Genomic DNA, 26,111 nt, shown 5'->3' on the forward strand with positions numbered 1-26,111 from the left:
ACACACACACACACACAGCAACCAGCGTGACTTCCTGCCCCTCTGTGTGACAGTAAACCTTTAATGAGTAATAAAAGGAACCTGACCTTGAGCACAGCGTGACACACTCCGGCTCTGATCAGATCTGATGTAAAGCTGAACGCAGCAGAAGGCTGAGAGACGGTGAGGACGAAGCGGAGGACATCTGAACAACACAAGGAGAGATTAACCGCCTTCTCTTTTGTGTGAAGATTTACTGGTCAAAAGTGTCAGAAAGTGGAAACTACACCCAAAATACTGGCTGTGTTTGTCTTGGCAAAATGGAAACAAAGAGGCCACAAGCCTCCTGTTAGTTTCAGGTCAAAAACAACAAGACATTCAGCCTCCAAATGGGATGAATCTGGCTGAAAAGTATAATTCCTTCGACATCTAGGTTACATAACAGTGTGGGTTGGACAGCATTTGAGTAACTATATGCTGTTCAGACAATGTTATACTGTACAGTGTGAAACATCTGAAAATGTTCCAGATTTAGCCTGGTTAACTTAAGCATTAGGACATGCAAATGACCAAATCATGCTTACTGGGATGCTTCAATCCCTGTCTTTGTCACAATAATAATTACATAATTATTTGCCACTGCCACTTGTTGGATATTGTTGAACCACCACATAATCTGATGACCTTCCCAGAAAGCAGTCAGAATAATTATAACTGCATGTTGATATTTTCATCCAATTCTAAAAATGTTTGAATAAAAAACAAAATGCTGGTTGGCTGCTGCAGCACTGAGAAGATGTTTTTTGACAGTGAGCAGTGGCTGCTTTTACTGATAGGTCTTGAGCACATTAAAGCTGTAGTTTAGAAGAATGCATTGGAATTGAATCCCGCAGGACCCAGCGGACTTTGCTGCGGGCAGGAACAGGCAGTCAAATAATAACCTGCGAAGAAAGAATATTGAAGCGGGTTTTAATGAAAAAACTAAACAAAATGTCTCTTGTGCAGGCTTGAATAGTTTGAATATTTGTGGGTGCATGAATGCATGTTAAAAAAATGGATTCCTTTTCATCGTTTTAGAAACCTGAAGAGGTAAAAATATAAAGAAAAGTCAAAATTAAATAGCCCCAGTGATTTAGAGAACTAACCAGATATCAAGCATGAATAAAGACACAAAATTGTTTCTGCTTAACATTTTATTCATTGTCCAAATTCATATCAGTAGACTTGGAGAAATAAAAGGTATTTTTTTCCTTTTTAAACATTCTCTTAAACAAAAATATAACAACTATTTACAATCACTCGTAAAAAATACATAAAAAGCGTACGAGCAAAATCATGTTGTCTTTCTAAAAGACATAAGTTACAACAGCTATGAGAAGTGTGAGACGAAAGCAAACTTTAAGCCACAGACCAAGTTAATACCTCTTTGTACAGATTGTGCAGCACACTCACCACGTTTAAGCTTATTGTTGTGCATTTCTGCTGTAATGCCAAAAGATGTCTACATAAAACACATTCACATCTCTCTTATTGCATTCCAGGTAACATGGCAGGACACGAGGGGGCTAAAATCACAATCAGCCAGATCATTTCATCAAGCTGTGAGAGAGGGGGTGTTCATCCTCTACAGTTTTATGTTGTTAAAAACACTGACATGTTTTGTTCACAGTGCAAAGAGCTGCTCACTGCCAGATCCTCCATGAAAAAATACCTACTGTATGCAGAGTAGGAGAAGAGGTGGTTACTGCTAAATGAAAATTTAGCCCTGAAATAAAAACTAAATAAAAATAAAATGTAGCATCTTGTCTTGGAGTGCTTATAAAGCTCACGTGAGGAATAAAACAAACTCCTTAATTTCATTAGCTAGGAAACAACCTTGATGGAAAGACCAACGCATGGCTGCTGTTTCGCTCTCAATCTAACATTTGAAAGCAGGTAAAAATATCTAAGTCTGTGCCATTTATAACATCTGGGCCAACTCTTATATGCTTCTATTTTTTTTTTTTTAAATCATCCATGCAGAACATTAATACTGATTTATGGTTAAGAATCTGAGGAATACAGTTGTGCAAAAACAAAGAGAGGAATTGTCAGTTTCTGACTCTCAGTCTGTTTCAAAGTTTCTACCATTGAGATTATTTTAAAAACGAAAAAAAGGGGAGTAGGGCGAGGGTCACAGTGGATTCAGGGAAATCCATCAGACGAGTACAGTGAGGTTGAAAGTCTATAGTGCCGCTGAGTTGATGGGGCTCAGAGACGATATTAGAGATGGCATCGTGACGGGGCTTGTTCTGTTCAATTCAAATAGACTGATTTATATAGCATCAAAAAAACTCCTCTCAATCACCCAGTCTGAGTTTGAATGAACTCGCCTCGTGCCATGAAACCGATCCCACAAGGGCCCCACTTCTCTGCAGGCAGGAGCGATCAAAGCTAAGAACTAAGAAGGGCTTTTATTGAAAAAGACTTCTGAGCCTTTCCCTATGTGCTGAATGCCAAAACTGATCCAAATTTGGATTTAAAAAAATGCTATGTTGATCGCTATTTCGCAAATATAATTCCTCCACACACACACACACACAGTCATATCCCAAACCACAGCAGCAATTACAACTATAGACAGAGCAGAAATGGCCCCAACAACAGAGTGTGAGAGGAGAAAACAAGTCATGAACAATGACAAGAACTAATTCCTTAAAAGACTCCTGCCCAAAGACAGAAACAGGGCAATCACAACCTTGGATTATTTCTTATAACAAAATATTCAAAAATAGCCTTTATAGAGGACTCTCTTCTCTCATCTATACATTAATTTATGGCAAAGAAACAAAAATATATATGTATAAATTCATATATATGCCATGTATATATTAGCATTAATCATTTCAAGTCTTTGTGTGGCAAAACAACATGAAAGAAGCATCACAGAGCGCGAGACAGAAAGCAGAAGAACGTCTAATTCCAGTTACACCCCTGCTGCACTGCAGATAAAACACAATTAAAAAGAAATTTTCCGTTTCCAAAACATTTCTCAGAATGTACAAATTTGCTTCCGTTTTCAATACAAATAAACAATTTTCAAGCAAATCCTTTAAATATTCTACAAAATGTACTATGAACATGGAATGGAGATGCAAGCCAGGCATTAAAATACATTATCTTTTGACTTGTTTTGTTGCTCATTCTTTTTAAATAAGAAGCAAAAAACCGATACGAGAGGTACACTGCGAGCACATAGTCAAATTTTATGCTGCATCTCATATTCCTGCTGCAATATAAACAAATTTACAAGGTCAAATGAACCTGGAGCATTATACTTTAACATTTCAGCTTGTAATTCAATAGACAACTAGTCTAATAAACACTGTAAACAAAACGTGTAAGCTTCGGTGTAAACACTGTCCTTTGTCTTTATGCACACCAACTAAGATTTTGGTGTGTGTGTGTGTGTGTGTGTATATGCATGCACGTTGTGTGGCCACACAGTGCTAATTTATAGTTTTATTATAGCTGCTGCAATAGAATAACGACACACGTTTTTACTCTACAGGAAGCAGCGAGGCATTTGTTCTTCAGCTCATTAAAAACAAGTTATAATACAGTTTTTTTTATGGAACATCCAGGAGGCAGCATGCCGCTAAAGTACCTCGTGTCAGACTGAACGAGCAATAAGAGAGGCGGCTGGGTGGCGGAGAGCGCGACATGAAGACAGAGAACTGCCTGATGCTTTTTTTTCCATCCATAAAGAGACAGACACATGCTCTCTCTTACTTCAGGAGTTTAATTTCTCTTTTAGAAAGAGGAGTGAATAATATGTTGAGGGGCTCTATGTGGCTCCTGAGGGCTTTCCTGACCTCAAACACAGTCAAAAGTCTAAGTATCTGGATTAATAAAGTTGGTTTCGTAGCGGTTTTCTTGTGCATTTGGTTTATTTTTCGTTGGAACTGATGTTATTTGTGTAAATTTACATCATCAGTGCCAGGGTTTGATAGAGGCCAAATGTTTCCTGTCTCTTGTTTATGTACATTCATCTTCTTTTGAGCTGACAGCAAACACAAAAACAAAAATCCCCCACGAGTGATTTATAATACTCACACTACTGACTACATCTTTCTATCCCCTTTTGTCTGCTCCACCTCACTATTCTCACATAAAAACTTTACAAAGCTCAGAGATGCAAATGAAAAGACGAAAAAATGCTTTTACAAGAAAAAAAAAAGAAAATCACTGTACATGTTTAAACTGTAAAAAACAACGTGAAACACCTTTAGACAAGAGAGCTTGGAGCGCAAAATGGAGGTACATGGTGGTCTGTTTCCAAGGAGGCTGACTTCTTCTCATGAGACATTGTTATTGTCACTCTTTCCTTCTTTAATTTGTCCTTTATTTTTACGGCCATCTACAGCGATGTGACTCCATCACACTGTCTTTTTTTTACTTTGTTCAAAAGTTTTTAAAAAGTATCTAAAATCTTTCTTTTCTTCTTTGTTTTGTGAAATGGGTTTAAAAAGAGATGATTGTACAAGTCCTAGGAGGCGGAGTGAGGTGACGTGACATACACTGCTCTGGTCCGCAGGTGCATTATGGTCCAGGGTGATGTCACACGGGGGGGGCGGGGGGATGTGCTCTGATACGTGATGATGGCAGGCTGCTAGCTTAGTCCAAAAGCCTGATCAACAGGACTTGGTCCGTGTGTGAGAATATGTACGTGCGTGAGTGTGAGGTCACGTCTCTACACCGCAGACACTTGTTCATCTGGAAAAAAAGGAAGAGAGGACAATGTTTGATTCACTTCAGACTTTTTAAGATCCGGAATTATTTATTATATCACATTTTCTTCACAGTACTGCATGAATTTGTAAATTCAATGCTTTTAGTGCTACTTTTCAACACCTGCAGATACCTTGATATGAAATTATTTTATTGTTTGTGGACCATTTTTTCCAATTACCACCAAAACACTCTACTCCCTTTAAGAATGTCCAATTCACAATCACTGCAGAAGGAATGTATTGCAGATGGTATTCCTAAAATCTAAATTTCACTACTATTGTTTTACTTTCTTTGTTTATTTTTGTGCAAAATAAAAATGATTGACCCCTGAGGACATTGTATGAAACTATCTGACAGTAAAAACAATCTCAGATCATGTCAGAGTTTAAGGGGTAAAGCTGAGTCACATTTCTCTTTTCCCTTTGGGTTTATACTTGAGACACTAATTTGACACATAGCATGAACGTGCTATGGAAATAAATCCTCTAGCTAAAAAAAGGGCTATTCTGTTTCATGAAAAATCTGTTGTATTTTCTGTTTTTGTACGATTTTCACCATCCTGTGGGACGTACCATCCTCAATGTCAGCCAGCTCCTGTGGTGGGACACAGATGCTGGGCGGTCTGGAGTGGCCCTGCATGGAGCCCGCAGTCCGAGCCTCTTGGTGGTGGAGGTGATGGTTAGCAGCCAGCCTCCGTGCCTCAGCCAGACCGCCGGCCGCTCCAGGGCTCTGCAAGAGTTTGCTCCTCTGGAGGGCCACGCTGTAGTCTGGAGGTCTGAGGTGAGGTCTGATACCTCCTGGCCCACCTACTACTCCGTCTGGGAGGCCGAGATCCCCCAGAGCCAGACCCTGGTAGCCTGGAGGGGTGGGAGGGGGAGCTCGGTAACGCTCATCCTTGGCGGGGGAGGTGACACAGTACACTGGATGGAGGTGTAGGTCAAAAGAAAGGAGGGATGGAGGAAAGGAGGAGGGGAGCGAGGGATGAAGAGTGACCGGGATGAAGAAGTCGCCGGAAAAGGAGGTGTGTGGGGAGTTGTATGAGGAGGGGAGAAACAAAAGAAAATAATGGAAAAATTAAATCAACGTGATGTCTCACAAACACAATACACACCTATACATGCATCAAAACGTGTTGGAAATTAAAAGAAAAATATATATAACCGATGAGATGGATGGCTGCAGCGGATACAGACAAAACTAGAGCTGCAACTAAAATCTTTATTATTTATTCATCAGATTAATCGATTAATCGTTTGGTTCAGAAAATAGTGAAAAAGGTGCCCAAGGTGAGGACTTCAGATTAGTTGTTTTGTCTGGCTAACAGTCCAAAACCTAAAGATATTCAATTTACATGTAAAACAAAGTAAAAAGGGCAGAGAATGACTGACTTGAACGATTGATCGATTATCAAAAATATTTGTCAAGTAATTTTCTGCTGCTCTACTAGTAGATTAATTGACTAATTGTCTTAACTCCTCTTCTACTACTCTATAACTCCTAAGCCAAAAGTTTTGTTACCTTCATAAATCCGATAAACTGCATAGTCTCTTAGTTTACCATGAAACTACAGCAGAAGATCCAAAAGACAAATTTACGTTCTGGCTAACGATGATTCTCCATAATTCCTGTCAGATTGAGAGCCAAAAGCGACAAGAATGAGATCTGTTTGGGCTCTCAGCCCAAGATCTAAGAAATGCAGAAGTGCAGCATTTGCCAGCTGTTCACTAGCCTGTAACAGCAAGTCAAGCAACAACAAAGCGGCAGTAATTCACCTAAAAACAGCAGACTTTACTTAATTTACTGTGTAATGGTGTAATGGGGAAGACTATTTTCTACTGTAACTATTCAGACAACCACACACCACTCAACAGACACACGTAGCGACCACTGTCACACTGTGTTTACAGGGAATCAAACTCGCAACCTGACCCCTCACCTATGAGGCCCTTCTCTGTGCTTGACGTCACCGTTTTGTAGACAGGGTCTGTGCTTTGCCCTCCTTCCTCATTGGTTGGCGAGGAGGGGTGCTCCGAGGTGTTTCGCCGCTTTATCGTCCCGTAATTCCCCTCGTAGGTGTCCGACAGCGAGCTGGACGACGCCCAGCTCTGCCGAGACTGATTGGACAGATCAGAGCTGGAGTTTCTGGAGTGTTGCTTGGTGGCGGAGTCCTCGCTTGCCCACGCTTGAGCGCCGGCCTCGACCTCTGCTATGGGCCCGGTCAGCTGTGTGTGCTTGAAGCCTCCCAGGTGTGTGTGCGGGAGGGAGAGCGGATGCCCGTGGATGCCGTGGTCCCAGGGCCGGCAGGAGGAGGTGGGGAGGCTCTGGAAGGAGTCGTGGGAGTTGGAGGAGCAGGATGTCCAGCTGCCACGGCCGCTGTCAGCCACGGAGTCCAAAGAGGTGTGGTCCGGGGTCAGCTCCTCTGTCGAGGTGGAGGAGGTGAAGGTGGAGGCTCGTGGTACGTATCCTCGAACCAATGACGAGGAACTACTGTAGATTAAAGAGACAGTGAAAACATTAACGGGTGAAAATTTACTGGATTTACAAATCCAAATCTTACAATTTCATCTACATAAAAGAGTACAACAACCCACAGACAACCCAAAGAATGAGGAAACTATATTTGGATAGTCTGATTTTTTAAGGAAAAAATGACTTTATTACGCAGATGACAATATGTTTTTTCTCAAAGTGTTTAACCAACTCATTAGATTTTTGTGGTCTATATAAGTGATGAAGACTGTTGTAAATAAATATACCAGCAGTAAGCAAGACAGCTTTTTCCACTTTTCATTCAAGTTGTACTTCCCTTTCATGCACCTGTCACACATTTAAATGTGCAGAGATTCTTTTTAGGTATCTGTTAACTCAGTCAGCAATGAAATGTCGAAGAGTCAAAGACACACCATCACACAGATGAACTGAAATCCTTGATACTTATTAAAATCATGTATGCAAGGAGCTGAATAACCAGGTTTCTCATGTTTCATACGATCACTTCAAAGCCAGGCTAAGATTCAAAACCAGAATACTAATGTACTGTATGTAAACAGTCATTAGAATACGTAGATATAGTGTGAGAGTACATGAGGCAAAGACTTGTTGAGAAAAAGAGAAACTGCAAACCTACCCTAAAACGATAAAAGAAGGAAAGTGAAAAGTGTGAAAAGTGTGTAAAGGTGTAAGGTAAGTTGTACTGAAATTAACTGAAAAGGAAGAGAGAGAAGAGGGCAAAGGAGAAGGTTCAATAACTATAAAAATCTCCAATGTTCAACCAAAAACCAAAAACCAACAGTGTCACCAGATAAGTTACTGTACAGATTTTTTAAAAGTTTTTCGTTGTTTAACCTATAAAATACAGTTACTGTAAACGTTTGGCCATTAACATTAATGCCTCATCTGCACACAAACAAATGTTTTCCTTCATGATAGATCACTATGCTTGGCTTTAAAAAAGTTTTCCTCCTCAGCTGCTTTTCATTAAGCAGCAGTTTGATTCACTGACACGGTTTTACTGGACAAACAAGCCACTAAATGAAACTGAGCCATATTTCATAAAACAGGCCGGTGTTATATGGCAAGGCTGCCGAAGTAATATAACATCAGAGAAGCAGACAGATTATTGCGTCCGGTGATATTTTATAGTCTCCACTTTGTGAGGCAGAATGGCCTGATCATGGAGGAACAATAAACAAACAGCAGAAAATAAAAAAGGTGTGTTGTTTACTCGGCCAGATTAAAAAGCCGCCTGCGTGAAAACAGATACGTTGTTAACTGAGGAGAGGAGGAGAGGGGAGGGCAGTAAATGTGCGACGCTAATAAAAACCTGCCGCGTTTTTACGACTTCCTGTTCTCTGAGTTTTAATGAGGAAAGGACATAATTGGAAACCAGCTGGGAGAGGGAATGGAAGAGCGGCTTGAGGTAGCAGACCATGTACGTGTGGTGCCATTTTGCTCATGTTGATAATTAAGTGTTTGTGTGGGAGCGCATCCTGGTAGTTCAAGGCTTGAGTCATGGCTCGGAAAACAATATTTGCTCTCATACCAATAAATTTTTCCGGGTAAAATATGAGCTAAAAGGGATCTAAATAAACACATTAAAATGTGTTTGTTTAGAAGAATTTGTACACTGTAAAAAAGAATCTCCATTCTGATAGGTAGTGCAGTTTTTGAATCCTACAACTTCATGTCCTCAAGCTAGTTTAGCCCCATTTGGAGGACAAGATTTATTTCTCCAGAGGAGGTGGGGTGCTTTCATTGTTTGTGCTGAGCTGGTCAGTGATTTTAATCCCATTCGGGACGGGTACGTCTACAGTTTTCACCTCCACCCCGGTAATAATTACAGAAACAATAACCTACTGTTTTTAAGTGGACTGGCAGGACCTCTTATAATTTAAATTCAGTCCAGAGGGAGGCTTTGCATTTTAGAAGAGTTTTTTTATATAGAGTGCTGCACTTACTATTTCTGGGTTTCAGCTTGTCAATTGAATGTTAACATAGACTGAAGGAAAAATTTGAGACTTAAAGAGAAGACGTTATGGGACGCTATAATGTCTTTTTACAGGTGACTCTTCTTTGCTTGTCTACCTTTGTATGGCCACACTGATATTGTGTAATGAGCTACATGTATTTAACAACTGCAGATATTAGTCCCTTTCTTTCTGTAAAAGCATAGCCTAATCGCCATTCAGTATTAAAATGTGTTCCCGTTAGCTCAGTTGTGCCCGCATCGCGATCCCATCTAAATAACGTTAGTGCTACTACCTGTAGTTTTTGTTGGGCTTGGTTAGCCAAAAGAGCCGGAGTTTCAACTTTGTGGGAAGGTTTCTCACTTAAGAATTTGGTCACACTGTACAGATTGCATTTACACCTGGTTGAGATCTGATCACAATGGTCTGGCTGATCCAAACACATTCTGCATGCATTTACCCCTGGAATTAACATGTGTTCTTCCTTATTCAAGTTAGTCTTGCGATACCAGACAATTAGAGAGCAAAGCGTTTTGAGACTGGCTTATGAGTCTTTATCCAAATAAAATATCCAGATAGAGATGGGGAAATGGAATGCATCAAATTTTCCATTGGTTTGCCTCAACCTTTCACAACACTTATAATAATGAATAAAAGAAACATACTGCACTGAGACTTTGGTGATTGTATTTATCTCACCTGACTTAAGATGGATGTGGTTTGCTGAGTATCAGTCTGCACGTTCACATGCACAAGTTAACTCAGGTTACACAGGTAATCAAACAAAGCATTCACATGCCGTGTAGTAACCTGGTTACTGTAAATTATTTTGGAAGCACGGCTTAGTTATTTCTGTTGTAGTGACGCAAACGTCTGGTTACGGATTTTTGTGTTGAGAGTTGACAGTGCAGTGAGTGGCTCTGTAGTGAGAGCACAGCTTTTCATCAAAGCATGAACAGTTCTGAGTTTTACAAAGTGTTCAGTGGGGAAAAACAATATATTTAGACTTCTAGAGACTACATTGGGTCAAGTTTTAGTCTGACTTAAGAGAATGTGAGGATCTCTGGGTGAAATTTAGCTGGGGAAACCAGGTCTCCCCCTTGTTGCCATTTTGTGAAAAACTTTTTGTTGTGGAACTTAGAAAAACTCCAAGACAAGCACTTGGAAACTTACTTAATGTTTAATGCTCGCTTTTTAACTTAAGTTAATGAACTCAACCCGACAGATTAGATTAAATGAATTGAACTGAAGTTAATTACCTTGTGCTGGGCTGATTATAATCAACATTTAAGTGTGCATGCGTTGCTGCCGAACTCTCAGGAACAGCAGCAGCCGTCGTAGTAGTGGATGCAGTAGTACTAGCAGCAGTAGTACAGGTCCTGTTGCTACTAGTACACCGGTCTTCGAGCCCAGGAGCAGGCACAGAGTCAACTGAACAGATACTGGAGCGGGAGGAGATCTCGCTGTGACTCGAGTCCGACAGGTTGTCTGCTTTACCGGCTGGTAGGAGGGTGTAACCTGGAGCAACATTAAGAACATTAACATTTGAACTTGAAGTAAAATACAGAACATAATAATGAAGAAAATGCAAAATGGGGAAGGGACAAGGATGGAAAGTGCAACAATAGAAAATAAATTGAAAGACAAAGTAAAGAAATAAAAATAGCCAGCAGTAAATGCAAACTTTTTTCTAAAAGCACCTTCCAGTAGAATGAATGTTGATTATATTACAATTATTTTGAGAAAGCCCTGGCAGTGGTAGTGTGTAGCTCTACCCAACTGGTCATCTTTCTATAATTTTTTAGGCAATGTTGGATAGTCACTGCACTTCAAAATCACCCTGCACCCAGAAGGTGACCAAAAAAATAAAAATCCATACTGATACTGAATATGGGGAGACTGAATCTGAAGTTCGTGTTCCCTTTTTAATAGCAAATACTTAAAAATAACACTGTTAATCCAGAAATACTCATCATTGTCTCTATGTCATACAATAATTTCCATCAACACTTACACAGTACAGAAAATGGACGCTGTGAAATGTGAACAGAGCCTCAGAACTGTGTCGAAATGACTGTGAAGGACTGTTTACAGTGTACAACTGTTACAGGGGTCACAGTTTAAACTTCATATACTCAAAAACCTGCTGAACCATATCATTTCTAACTAACGGATATTTAAAGGAACGTGGCAATACAATTCTGTATGCCGCAGAAGAAAGTCGCATAGCAAAACCTACACTTGACACCAACAAAAGGAAAGATAAATTCATCTTTTTTTTTGGGAAAAGGCATTTCAAAATTGGATCTCAGAGGAAGAATGCTTCATAGTGACAAAATATCCTTCATTTTGGGATTAAAACGTTCTAGTTAATATGTTTTCTGCTTTGACAGTGACATATTCTGCTACATTTGGCTGTTCAGTGACATTGCAACATTATTGCATTATTCCCACAAACCAAGGAGAAATCAGAGAACAAGCTGAAATGATTTTCCATTTGTTGTTACTGCCACAAGCAAGATCTATTTTTCTCTTATCTGCTTGGAACGTTTGCTGGGAAAACTCTTTCTCACGTCACCATTCTATGACTCATGGTGGATATGAGACTAACTCTTGCTTTAGTGCTTCCAAAACAAAATGTAGTGCTATCACTTTAACAGGCTATCCTTTGTGATGGATTCTCAATGAATGGAATTTATCATCAACCTCTGACAAAAATTCTCACTGAAATACAGCTAGCTTCATTTTTTCTTTCATTTTATCTCAAATTCCTTGTTTTTTCTCAGCATATAATCAGCTATCTCTGTCAGACAGTCTTTCTCCTGCTGTGTCTGTCCCTGCAGAGCCAAAGGAAGGGGTTTGGGCTGGCTGACCTCCTGGCTCTCTTCTCTGCCTGTCCTTGTCTCTCATCCTGAGGTGAGGGGGGCACAAACTCCCCCATTCCCTCCCCACTGTTCAGATGTGGCCTGACTGCAATCGGCCTCTCCCTGGACTGACTCCTTTCCCTCAGTATCCTGAAAGGGGACAGCAGTCTCGTCCTGATAGGGGACTCTGGAAGTTTGGGTCTCATTGACTGGGGCTGGGAAAGAGGTGACAGAGTCATGGGTGCCAACCCTGGTAGACTGGGAGGAGACCCAGTGTGGGTCATGGGGTGCACCACAGGCATACCTGTCCTTCCTGCTATAACCCTCTGTGAGATTAGCCCTGAATCTGCTTGTGCACCCTGGTCTTTCTGCTGCCTGGATCTCCCTCTCTGAACTTCCTCTGTCTCCTCTTTTTCCTTTTTCACTTCACTTCCTTTCTCCTCCTTCTTCTCCTCCTCTGTCTGATTCTCTCTCTCCCTGCTACTCTCTCGGCTGTTCTGCCTGGTCATCAGCAGGATCCTTTTGTGAAGGAGAGCCCCACCTATGCCGTAGCTGCGCAGGCTGACACTGCCGGCCTTTGTGCTGGCGTCGCTGGTCAGTGACGACGAAGATCCCGACAAGTTCATCTGGCTGGAGTTCTGGGACTTGGCCACGCCTCCCACTGAAAAGAAAGGGATTTTCATTCAACTTATGATGGGCATTGTCCAGCAATCTTATTTAAACAAAAAGATGGCTGGACATTTAAGTCACTGGGTGCCTTCAGGACAAAGTGACTATCTCAGTTATTATTTATAGCAAAAAATGTGCAATCCTAAAAGCAGTTAAGGAAGGAAAAGTGTAAATTAACCATAAAGTGACTTCTACTTTACATGCATAAGTATTCACCCCAGATGTGGTTTCTGAATAACTCAACACTGCTTGGAAGTGACTGTTTCCCTAGATCTACTCTGTGGCTCCTCCTCATGTAACCTTCCTTGGTTAGAAGCATACAGGGTGAAAAGCACGGTTTCTGGAGCACACCTTTGCGCGGGGAGCCCTGCGGCGACACTGTGGGACTGGAGTGAAGGGAGGAAATGATTGAGACGGTGTCATCAGATGGTCTCTTGGTGCTCCACTCCTCTGATGAGTTCATTGGAGGTTTCTTCACCACCTGGGGAGAGTTGGAGTCTGGAGAAGAAAAACAAGAGAGAAAAAGGTTACAGAAAAGTAAATTATCCTGGGAGTCTGTTATACATCTTTAGTAATACAGAATTTGGAAATATATGTTTTCTTCCACTAAGGATTCACCGGTGTGCACAAATTATTGTACGCACTATATCTTAAAATAAGCCTTAATCTAATTGTTCTATACAAGTAGAAGGAGAGAGAAGTTGAGATGATTTAAATTAAATTCTAAACAAAATGAAGTAAAAAGAAATCTAAAAATGAAATCTAAATAAATTAGTATAATGATGTTATACAGTATAATACAGGTTTACTGACTAGGCGTGCCTATGTCCTTGGCAGTGCTCTTCTTTCGTAGAGGGTTCAGTGGGACCTGGACCTGAAGGACTTGTGACACCCTGTTTTGTGTTTTCCCCGAGGGCAGAGCCGACCGCAGAGACACTGGAGACATGTCCGACTTGGTGGATCGTCTCTCACTCAAGTTTTTAGACACTACAACCACAGGAAGAAGACAAAAAAACCCCAACATTACTTCAAAACATCTTTCATCTTTAAATGTTCTGAAGAAGTTCAGTTTAACTATTCAGTGTGACATACGTTAGTAGTAATACCTCTCTCAAGTAGATATACAGAACAAATATTACAATAATATAATAAAAGACAGTGAGCTTTACATCAGATGTATACCAGAACTGAGAAACCTCTCAAGATCTACCTGAATTTGATTTGATTTAAAATTACATCACAGGTTTTTCACAGGGCTGAAGAGTTTCTAGACCTAGATAGAAACCATACAATAGATCTGTCTTGCCAGCATAAAATGCATGATTATGACATTCAAAACTGATAAAAGTATCATACCTAAACATACTGCTATTTTTTGGCACTGTCACAGTAATAATATGATAAAGGATTGGATTAATATTGTGGCCAAACATTTCTCTGACTGCTGTGATGAACCAATTACGCACTGTTATACAGTGATACAGTTCAGATGAGCCAAAAAAGGAATTTTAGCACAATGACTCAATTTAAAAAAAATTACACATTTAGGTTATGCTAAACCGCTAAGAAAACATGATATAGCATTGTGTGTTTGGATGATACAATACATGCATGCTGCACTATATATGTATCAATTAATCCGTTATTTTCTGCAGGACATCTGCAAATACACTAGGTGGCAGTGAAAGCCAATAATACAAATGGATATTGTGTACAGTACAGTATATATTGAAAAAACTAGTCTTAGTTTCTGTGTTACTCACAGGTGCTGTAGGACGGCTCACACTGCAGGGACATGATTTGGTGTTTCTCCTCATCTGACTCCACTGTCAGGTTGGACAGGTACTGTTTCACCTTTCTGGCCATCTGAGCGTCTTCGTACAGCTTCTTGGCGTTGAGAAGTGAGCTGCGGCGTACTCGCTTCTTATGGGCGCCGCCCTGCACATCCAGCATGTTGGAGTTTGTGCTGCCCTGACTCAAAGACCTAATGAGGGAGAGGGGAGAGAAGGAAGGAGGATAAAGAATGACAGAATAAGAGGAGATGAGAGGAAGAAAATGAAGAAGGAGAAGAAAAGATGAAGACGTAGAGGACGGACGGAGATAAATGAAGAAGATAAGACAGGAACAGAAGAAATGCACATGAAAGTCGAAAGAAAGAAAACAAAAAGGCAGATTGAACGAGGGAAGGAAAGAGTGGTAAACAACATCAGTCCAATCACCAATAAAAAAGGCACAACTACCTACACCAAATACCTCTTCTATTATAAAATCTGTACATCTGTCTTTGTGTTGGAGCATAGCATTTTAAAACAGGACCATGCAACTGGGAGGGAGGCAGTTCTCGCTGGTGTGCCATGCTATCACAGTACAGAACAGCAGAACATTCTGTCAGATGGAGGCAAAAAGGGTTAGGAAACAAAAGATGCACAAGATTCGATATGGGGAATATTATGCCAGGATGCAGATATGAACAAACGCCAAACCTGAGTCAAATAGTATCTGTGAATATTTGCTTTATTTTGTCAGGTCAAAAATGAACTTTGAACCTCAGTTTTAAGCCAGTGTGGACGAGAAGTCTTCAAACTGCTCTAAAAAAACTAAAACTTGAACATCTACAGTTCCATTGTGAATGGGCAAACTCCATCTGCTGATGGGGATCATTTCATATGATCCAAAGCCCCTGAACAGATACTAAATGGGCCTTGAGGTTAGATTGTTTTTTGATTTTATTATCAACTATATATCATATTATGCGCAATCACTCTGGGACTTACTTATTAACCAACTTATTAACCAGCTTATTAACTGTGAAGTTGAGTTGTCTTATGTTTCCCTTTTTGGCCCAAGAAAAGACACCTTTCTTTAACACCACAACAATCATTATGTGAATGTGTTTAGAACCTCTTGGTCAAAACAAATGCTACATATCATTTTAAGCTACTATATGACTCAAACATACAATCTTATGAACAGGGCAAACAATTAATGGGTCAATGGTGGAATTCAGAATGGTTCAGGTGAATGGGCACTGCAAATGGAAGGGTTAATCACACACAAGCCCAGGCAGACACGCATGTACACTCAAGGGGAGGCATGCAGAGCTTAGGGTGGTGGGGATGCAGGGTGGATTTAATTTCTGCTGGTCCAGACTGAAACAGGATGAAACCGGTACCAGGACAAACTTACCCTAAACTCTTCCACCTCTTCTTCCTGCAAGCAAGAGGCGTGAAGATTGAAGCGTGACTTAAAGACAAGTTCAGGGGTTGGGGTGGACAAGACTATGTAGAGGTCATGCCACAACAAACAAACAGGACATGATTGGAGATGGGAGGACACCAGACATATGACATCTCCCCATATCAACCTATGTATGTGTTATGGCCTTGTGCATCACACACTCAGGAAAACAGGTTGTTGTGTCAACTTTTTGGGGTTTTTGAAAAATGTTTGTCACATATGATATAATGTCAATACAAGATTTTTAAAAGAGTCTTGAAGTCGTGTAAAATATCTTCTCTGACATCTTGAGCTTGTAGTATGAAGGGAGTGCCTGCAGGGGGCAGTCATGCACTGCAGCAGTGACAGACTGTGATAGCACACACAAACTGAGTGGTACAAATACACACTGCGGTTGGTATCAATTCTACCTCACTTCCAGTCAATCCATGCTTTGTGTCCTCGTGCTGTTACATTCCAGCAAAGGGATGCAATCGAACCAACAAGAGCCATGAACTGGACAGGAAGTGAATGGGAATGGATCAAACCAGATCTTGCGTGTGTGCCTGATCCTGTCAGTGAAGGATCCAGGTTGGCTGGTGGAGGTATGGTGCGTAGTGGTTCCCTTTTTGCTTCTGCAGTCTTTTCTAAACCCTGTAATATACCTTGCTATACTGCACTCTGCTTTCATTCCTCTTTCTGAGAAGTGACAGATCTGAGTCTGGCTGACGGTAAACAGGAAGAGTCAGTTTCAAAAATACTCATATTTAAAGGGAGTTGATGATTTGTTATCACTTACTATACCGAAACAAATTTACTTATTTGTTCACAGTATATTAATTGAAGACGAAATTAACTGTTTATTAGGTCCTATGGTGATTTCTGAGCCACAAAATCTACATCAGAGTCCCACTCCAATATATTTTTTTTGATAAAAGCTACAAAATGTACATTTTCATGATATTAGCCTCTAAAGTTCTCAGTTTTCTTGGCTTTTTTGGGTGTGACACTTTTGTGATATAGCTAATTAAGCTAATTATAGCCCCCATATAAAGCTTTTAAGTGACCCGAATCTATAAAACTAGCCCCAACAGCATCAAGTCAAAGCAAAATTGGTCTTCAATCTTGAGAATAAAAGGTTTTGAGGACTCTTGGTATCAAAAACAACCAACCTCTGTCTGAACATGAGGGCAGGGTCCATGTTGGCTGAGGTCAACCGCACCACATGTCTGATCTCCTTGGCGATCATCCTTAGCTTCTCGAAGTTCACAAGACCATCTACACTGGAGTCATTGCCTGAGAGGACAGACACAAGTACAAAACACACACACACACACAAATACATACACAACCAGTGAGTGTCAAGTCAGCTGTCAAAATTATAAAGGAGATAAATGATTCATATCTTGTCACATTTGCAAGATGCAATTTGCAACAATATTTTAAAGTCAAATCTTCAAAGTAAAAAATCTCCTTGTTCTGGTCTTCTTGTCACTCCTCTAGGAGATCAAAGTGGTTTCTTTCATATTGAGTCATGTTAGGCCACTTGAGAATTTTTAGAAACTTGCACAAATAGGGAAACTTTCTTTTTAATTCCTAGTATGGCCGTACATTTAAGAGAAAACCTTTAAGGAGAAGTCAGTTTGGGTAGTTTTGACCTGACTCAGTGCGATACCTTAAAAATGTGAGATAGGGAAGCCTATAGCAGAAGTCCTAAGTAAGACTGAAAATGACCTTCCACAAAACACAGGGGAAGTAGGGGACATCAAATATACAGAAGAGCATTTCAAGTTTTAGAGATGGCCTCAGTTTTTTAGTTTATATACAATTAAAGGAAATGTAGCAACACATGGCACATAAAAAAAGTCTGGGCTTTCCACAAAGGTACCTTCATGTAAGAAGGTGAGGTCCTTCTTGACCACTGGGAACAGTGGGATGATGGGTGGTTGCATGCTCTGGCTGCTTAGGATGTTGCGGTACTTGGCCATGTTCCTGGACGGGTCGAAGACGTCCTGCAGGTCTCCAAAAAGCTTCTCGTACTTGCTGGGCAATTTCTCCCAAGAGCTCCGCAGCCGAGCCACCGGTGCCAAGTTCAGGCCGCTATGTGAGGAAGGAAAGAGGTGTAAGGAGGGCAGGAGAAGGGAAGGGAAGAGGCACAGATAAATAGATTATGGTGGGTAGAAGGGAGGAGGAGGATAAAGGTAGACATTTTGGGAAAAGAGGGTGCAGGAGAAAAAAGGAAAGTATAAAAGTTAAAACTATACTTTTTTTGTAGTGTGTGTGTGTTCGATACATACATCCCAATCAAACCACCATAATGGCATTTGCTTAATTACCACTTTTCGAGCTAACCATCTTTAGTTAGCGAGGTTTCCATTTTCCAGAGCAGAAGACCCCTTGAGGCAATGTCATCTCAGAGCAAACTCATTTAGACAGCTGATAATTATGACTGGCACAGCATTTATTTCTGCTCCCCTCTTTCATTATCTTTCCAGTTCCTGTCCGTTTCTCTTTAGCTCATCAACTGTCCATCCCTCCTCCACCTCTCTCCTCTTCTCTGTTGGCAGGTATATTTTTGTTTTTTCATTTCCAAATCCCTATTCTTGGTTCCTTTATTTCTCAAGTCATCACATCTACCACTTAACCTTTTCCTTTTTTTTTAAACAACTCACCGCATACTCAAATAATCCTATATCTCCAGCATAAATGAGGTTAGTGGAAGTGATTTCAAGTGAGCCGAGCGGGGGTGTGACCACAATAAAACGCTATGGGAAACCCTGCACGTTATCTTTCATATGCACACACCCACACAGCAGCAAAGTCCCCTGTCACCGGGCAGGTTATGCATCAGAGAGCCATATGTGCAAAGACACCATGCTGTGAGGAGGAGTGTAAAGGGACATGGAGGTCAGGCACTTCTGTTTTCAAGTGCCTTTTACAGCAGTGAGCAGACGATCACCATACTGCTCAGCTCCTTAAACTGTAAATCCAGATCTAAAGTGGACTCAAGATGACAGCTTAGTGTGAGCGAAAGTGTGACATGGATCCTTTTAAGAAAAAAAGTCGAGAGAATTTTGTATTACAGAAAATGTAATCACTTCAATTAATCAACATATTACATTTACAATGCTAGCTACTGCAGAACTGAATCCTAATTCATTCATACTTAAACGTATGCTGCAGTAACATTGCAGAAAATATCCTTCTTGATTATTTTTATACCGCAGATTGAAAAGAGCACACTGCAAAACAAATGTGTCTAAACAACCTATTAACCAAGCTAGGCTACAGAGAGAACATGACGTGTTGTTTTTGAATAATTACTCTTGGGACTGGGACACTGGTGCAGCAGTAAATGAGTAAACATGGAGCAAGAAGTAGGAGGTGTCGAGTGGCATCATCTTCAGGTCCCATTTACACAGTGAAGCCACAATGATGCTACTGTATGTATAAAAAAATAATTAGTTTAGCTTAATCATAGTCAGGATGCACAGCAGAAGCTTAATAGCTGAGGTCATCCTCCGTCTCTGCTCTCATTAAGAGGCCCTACAGGATTCAGTACCAGCTTTTATTTTAGCATTTTCTAGTTCTACTATTTCGAGTATTTTATCTTTTTAATTTCTTAGAAAAATCTTTAATGTAATAACAGTTTGAGATCAATAAGAAACAGCTGTAGGACTTGGCAATCTGCTTTCGGATTTGATATTGCCAAAGATGGAGAAGACAGACAAAAGTGGTGTCATCCGCATAAAAAATTAACCTAGGATGTTTTAATGATGATTAAAATAAAATATAGGGGAAACAGAAGTGGTCCTGGAATAAAACATTTAAGGTTATGAAACGGGGAAAGTGGGCAACTGCCGCAGGGCCGGTACCACTGGCCGGTACCAGTATTGTGTCCGATACACTTTACAAGCTGTAATGGTATTAAATTCTCATAAGTACCCAAATGTAAGTACTAATATTTGGTAAAAAAGTGATTTCGGTGCATCCTTACTAAAAATGCTTTTATACAAATACAGATAAATACAGTACGTAAGTAAATCTTCTCCTGCATAAATACGCATTATATATACAGCTGAAAAAATACACATACACAAATTCACAACTGCCTGTTTAGACACAAACACACTTGCACATGATGAATAAACATGTATGCAGATATTGGTGGGTTCAATCACAATCACGTTCCCAGGTCCATGCCTAAAACAGACTACTACCAGCACTATCTTGCCTCTCCTCTAATGTGGGTTTTACCTCTTAAAACAGGGCCACAGTACACACATCTTTACCTCAGTCTAATAGTCATCTGAGTCATCAGCCAAAACCACAGAGACCAGAGGGAATTAACAACAGCAACAAACAATAAGTGTAGCCTTTGCTATGAGACTCTTGAGACGCTGTAAGGTTGCTGAGGCAGAGTCTGTGTGGTTTGGGAGAATCAGGGCTGATTCAGTGAGCTAGAAGAGGAGGGGGGAGGGGAGGCAGGTTCTCGTGAGGATATGGGGAATGAGACAAGAGGCCAAAGCTCATCTGGCAAAAAAGCTGTCAGTGGAGACAGAGTAAATGCTAGCACTCCTCAGAACAGGAATCATATCTTTGATGGTACTACTATACTATGACTGAGGCAAAAATTAGAAAAAATATGAAACAATGTGTCACCACTCAGGAAGCCAATATACACACAAACTCTTTCTACACCAAGCCCACCTGATAATAGCGAACATGGAGTTGAAGTTCTTGCACTCTCTGCAGTGCAGGGCGATCTTGATGAAGTGTTTGATGGTCTTCATCCTCTTCAGGGCGTTGGGTTCCTTAAGGATCTCTGTGGCGACCCAAAAGGTCTCCTGGTTTATCACCTCCTCAAACTGTTTGAGATTACCACTTCCGATTGAAGAGTCTAGTTTAAACAAGTCATCCACGTACCTGGGAACCATTAAAATAGAAAAAAAATTAAATGTGTATCAACATCCTGTGCTGCTTAATATACCACCAGCAGTTTTATTTCCTAATTATTATCTAATCTGTTTTATTATCTTTTTATCTGTAAAGCATTCTATGAAGTTAGTTTTTGGAAAATTTCCATCAATATAAAGTTTTTACGGTTAAAAAAATGTTACACATCTACATACTCTGTGGACTCAATGTTCCTGAAGAGCTCAAAGTCTCTCATAGAGAGCTGGGCAGCAACCTCCATGGTGCTGAGCTGCAGCAGAGAGATCTGACTCTCTCTTAGGAGATCCTGGGCATCCTCGTCCGAACACAACGTCTCCGTCTCCATGTTGTTCTTCAAGTAGTACCTATGGTGAGGCGAATAAAAGGAAAGAGGATGAGATGCAGAAGTAAGATTAGAGTTGGGGCAAGTAAAAAATATCGTTCCTTGACATTTCAAGTTAGGTTAAGTGAAATACTTTGAAAGTGATGTCATCTCTGTATTTTTAGAGCAGTAGCTACTAGGTCTGCAGTATCCTCAGATGCTTTAATATAGGCTGCAGAGACAGACAGGTGGGTGGACAGGATCCAGTTTTTTAGCCAGCAGTAACTTTTGACATGTTAAAATAAACCCTAGATAAATCCCTTGAATATTCCTCTCATTCACATTTCATCTTAAAGGGGACACCTTTTCTGTCTCCAATTTAAGATTAGTTTGAGGAAAGGGAATAAATACTCTGATTGTATTGATAGATCACGGACATATTTTACCTTGGGGCAAAGAAGGGGAAAGACAGAGTGAAAGAGAAGAGCAGGGAACTCAGCAAAAATAAGGTAAGAATGATGACACGTGCATGAGTGAGAGGAAAAACAGAGCCATCTCTCTTTAGGCTTGATCTCCAACAGTTTTCTGGGAGATCTTCCAGCAGCAGGCCATCTCTCTTACCCTGTTATGTGCTTCTATGTTTATAAATCTAAAACACCCACACCCCACCTCTACTCTAATGGAGCTGTAATGTGGTCATCTAGGAATGCAGCACCGTAGTGCACTACAGCCCTCAGGGGCAAAGTATTGGCATGGTTGTGCCTCTAAATGGCCCTCTGTTACTCTGCCAGAAAAGCTGGTGAGAAGAGCAACTAACGAGAGGAGATGTGAAGATGTGAGGTGAGAAGATCAAGCTGAATTTTATGTGTAGGACAAAGCACAAGACATTTTTTACATTTGAGAGCCTAAAAATCAGGCCGAAAGACTTAACTGAAGATTTACTGATTTAGATTTGAGACTTTGATTTTAAATCTTTTTAAAAACATAAAGACACTTAACTAGGATATGTTGAGAAGAACTGAGAAGAGAGAGAAGAGGAGAGAAAAGAGGAGGAAAGAAATGGAGAGGAGAGGAGAATAAAGGAGAGGAGAGGAGAGGAGAGGAGAGAAGAAGCGAAAGAAGGAGATGAGAGTGGCTAATCATTTAATGGTCCAATTTTCTCATGTAAATTAAAATGATATCAATAACCTGTCTCATTAAACAAAAAAATGTAAATAAACACACTATCTTCTGGATATGGAGAGGAGACTAAATTAATGATGGACAAAGTGGTGCTAAATAGAACTGGGCGAGGGGAAGCTACTGGAACAAAGCCAGTGTAAATGGCCACTGGTTGTTTTTATGTATTTTGGCAGTGTGAACAAGGCTTGCTATTGGCTCGGCCTTTCCGCCCGTTAGACCTTCTGTCAATCATCAGCTACAGATAGAGAGCAACAGAAGAGGTGGGACACAGAGAAAGAGAAGCATATCTTTGTTTACTGCTCCTAAAAAAATATTACTACTGCAAACTCTACTGTATACATACTATTGTATATACATCCTGCTGACACTGCGCCAAGTATATGTATACATGTAAAAATGCTGACAAACATGACAGTGGATTGTCAATGAGTCCGTAATTTCGCCAAGATAAACAATCTGTAAAGGCAAATGATGACTGTTTTATAAATAACTACCATAAGATACATATAAAAAAACAGCAGAGTAAAAGGTACATTATTAGAGAGAGAGGCTATCTATAGATAGTTGCAATCCTTTTTCCTACCAATATCTCACAGTAAAACGTTTTTTTTCTACGCAGCTCAGCCATCCATCCAAGGGAAGGTGTTACCATGAGTGTCCTCTAGATGAGTGAGTGTGTCTCTGTCTATACATGTTTGAGACTTTGTGTGTGTAGATGCATGCATATAGAATCCATAAATACAAATATGTATGCTTGTGTAAACACAGTATTGCGCGTATAGTATTTTGCACGAATCTTATTTGCATGTCTATACGTGTATAGATGCATGACTGTGTATATGAAGGTGACTGCCTGTATCTATATCTTTGTGTGTGCCCGTGTGTGCATGCGAGTGTGTGTATGAATAATTCCAGACATGCCATGCTGTCTGCTGAGGCCTCCGCCCCTGACAGAGGATGAAATATTCATGCTAACCTAGTTGGGAGGGGACTGATAAGGGACCACAGGAGACCAGGAGAGAGGGAGAAAAGTGTGAAAAACTGACGGAGGAGCCGTTTTAAAGCAGACTTTATGGCTGCACTCCAATTATCCTTCATGTCCTGCAAACTTTCATCTTAAAAAGGGAATGTGTCTGGCATCATGAAGACGTGTGATGTGCCACAGACTAAAAAAAAAAAAACATACTGGCAATGGTGTTTTTGGTGCAAAGGAAACACACACACATCACATGCAATTCACTGTGAGCTGTAAACTGTTGTTTTTGTTTCTTTTAATGGGACAAACTGCAGCTTGTCTTCTGTTTCAAGTAGCAAATAAAAATGTTTCCCAGCCCGTTTATGGGGCAACACTACTTGATTTATTCATTCCACTGAACTAGGACAGTGGTTCTGAATCCTGTTCGTCTGCACCTGGAGCCCTGCTGGTTTTGAACTGATTTACACCTCAAGACTGCTAAGTGAATTAACAACTCCACAGAATAGTATCGGCTCACCCTCTGCATGTCTAAGTGTCCTTGAACAAGATACTGAACCCCAAATTGCTCCTGATGCTGTGCCATCAGTGCGTGAATGTGTGTGAATGGGTGAATGTGACATGTAGTGTAAAGCACTTTGTGTGGTCGGACTAAAAAAGGCGCTATATTTAGATGCAGTCCATTTACAATTTACCGTTTATCCTGTATCCCCTGGAACACGATTGAGAACCACTCCTCTAGGAGAATTTTAATCAATATATATGCAATGTACATGATCAACATTCTAGAAGACCTAAGCTCAAGCTGTTGTATGAGTATGAAGTCTGACCCACTGTGTTAGTAGTGATTTGGGAAAGATGTGGTATTGGATTAAATTCTTCTTCAGTACAGAAGAAATCTATTTACAGAATAAAGCTCAAAGAAGCTGCACAAAATACTGAGCACTGTGTGGTCCTGTGTTAGTTGACCCAATCCAGAAATAATTTGAAAAAGAATAGGAAGGAAGGAAGGAAAATCTCCTATGTCTCAGGATTGTGGGCTTTGAGTCCAAGCACAGTGGGTCATGGCTTCAGTCATTCAAGTCTTCAACTAGACATAGGTCTATATAAATTCTCAAATTCTCTGCTCCACTTCTTTTTGTCCAAGATTCCCACTGTGGTAAATACGTATGTCCATGCCTTTTTCCAGGACCAATATGCTTCCCTGACCATGAAATATTGTTGCTTCCTGGTTTATTAATTCTTGTGTGCTGCTTTGTGAACCTTAAGCTTCAGACAGAATCCCTCTAATGCTCACCACATTCAGGCCAAGGCATGACACCAGTGTAATTATTGTGTTTCTTACCTGCCATTGAGCTGAATCCGATCAGCCAGTTTAGAGAGCTGGTCGGGTAGACGACGCTGTTTTATGACTCCCTCCGGGCTAACTGATACCTCGCAAAGGGAGTATGTCTCGGGTGCTGCAATGAGTCCGAACTCATTGACAGTGTGGGCGACCACATCCTTAGCGGTAGTGTCCTTACTGATGATGATGTAGCAGCTCTGCTGGTCTGCCTTGAACACCCGAATCACCTGGTCTGGGATGTCTAAAAATGGAAGAGAAAGAAAAGAGGAGCGCTGTCAGTGACTAATTAGTGTTGATGGTTACAGTATGTGGAGGCCAATACCATAACAAATGCCGATAATGCAGTAAAACTAAATGTAATGAAGTCTACAATAATAAACAGTGCAGCTTTGCAAGTTTTGGCATTTATCTTTCTCTTGAGTAATGTACCAATAATGTGATCATTATGAAATGAGGGCAGGGATGCTATAAGGTTGTGGTTTCTATATTTTATTTTCATTACATTATTGAGTGTTTCGGGTGACAAGACTTACATCGTCTACTCCAAGCAGATTTGCTGAGCTGACAACTCCCCTGCCAAAACGTCTTTGGTGTAAAACCAAATGGGCAAAGGGTCAAATACACAGTTTCTGCCGTTATAATAACCTAAAATGTATATTTAACAATGGCATTTCTGCATTATCCTACTGTTGAGCCAAATCACAACACTCTGTTTCATCTTCTTTCTAGCCTGGCTGTTATATACATTTCCAATGGACTTGCTTGAAGATGCTACACATGGCTGTAAGGATACGCTTACAATTAGTTTAATAACATTATTTGCACTTTTTATGTTAGAGGCAGGTATGTTACATGTCTCTGTTATAGGTGGATACATAGATGTTCACAAAAACAGACAGACTGTACTTGTTCTTACACTGTGCATCAAAAACAAATGTTGTTAATCACTCTGGGGGATACGGGTACACATGACATGATAAAAGACATCACAGGTCTTCTTTCACAGTAACCATGTACACTACAGGCGTTTTGAGCCTCACACAAAGCTCAAACAAGATAAAGAAACAAGGACACATGCAGCTAGAAAGGAGAATGTGCCAAGAGCTGGGTGACAATGGTAGACGCAGCAGAAACCACACACGTGACATGCAATTATGTTCTCAGTGACAATCCACACATTATCATCTCTCATTTTCTTTCAGTTACCTGACCTGGACATACTTTTGTTTCTGATAATTACATTTAAATTAGAAGTTAAAATCTATTCATGTCATCTTTTCCACATAACTTTATAGGTAAACCTATTTTGAAGTAAAACAAAAGCTATGAACCTTACATCAGAAAAAAAATCAAAACACACTTTCATCATTTAATAATTAATCATTTA

At 40.4% G+C, this 26,111-nt stretch overlaps 1 protein-coding gene across 6 annotated transcripts in view; it reads right to left on the reverse strand.

The window, feature by feature from the left end:
• Window positions 1-1,160: 1,160 nt before the first annotated feature.
• Window positions 1,161-26,111, reverse strand: part of rapgef6 (Rap guanine nucleotide exchange factor (GEF) 6) — a 147,267-nt gene continuing 122,316 nt past the window's right edge. For 5 of the 6 annotated variants that reach the window (XM_035666228.1, XM_035666227.1, XM_035666231.1 and 2 more), the window contains 14 exons: window positions 24,725-24,965; window positions 21,100-21,267; window positions 20,678-20,893; window positions 17,856-18,067; window positions 17,140-17,263; window positions 15,938-15,961; window positions 14,515-14,735; window positions 13,565-13,738; window positions 13,103-13,249; window positions 12,624-12,743; window positions 10,478-10,736; window positions 6,689-7,239; window positions 5,325-5,672; window positions 1,161-4,734 (listed from right to left, as the gene is read on the reverse strand). In XM_035666228.1, coding sequence (XP_035522121.1) covers window positions 4,712-4,734; window positions 5,325-5,672; window positions 6,689-7,239; window positions 10,478-10,736; window positions 12,624-12,743; window positions 13,103-13,249; window positions 13,565-13,738; window positions 14,515-14,735; window positions 15,938-15,961; window positions 17,140-17,263; window positions 17,856-18,067; window positions 20,678-20,893; window positions 21,100-21,267; window positions 24,725-24,965 — 2,828 coding nt within the window. In that variant the 3' untranslated portion in view covers window positions 1,161-4,711. The remainder of the gene's footprint in view (window positions 4,735-5,324; window positions 5,673-6,688; window positions 7,240-10,477; window positions 10,737-12,623; window positions 12,744-13,102; window positions 13,250-13,564; window positions 13,739-14,514; window positions 14,736-15,937; window positions 15,962-17,139; window positions 17,264-17,855; window positions 18,068-20,677; window positions 20,894-21,099; window positions 21,268-24,724; window positions 24,966-26,111) is intronic. The other variant, XM_035666229.1, reaches the window with a different exon arrangement.

The sequence above is a fragment of the Morone saxatilis genome, unplaced genomic scaffold, assembly GCF_004916995.1.
Source record: "Morone saxatilis isolate NCDOM2014 unplaced genomic scaffold, NCSU_SB_2.0 Contig20, whole genome shotgun sequence".
Classification (NCBI taxonomy): domain Eukaryota; kingdom Metazoa; phylum Chordata; class Actinopteri; family Moronidae; genus Morone; species Morone saxatilis.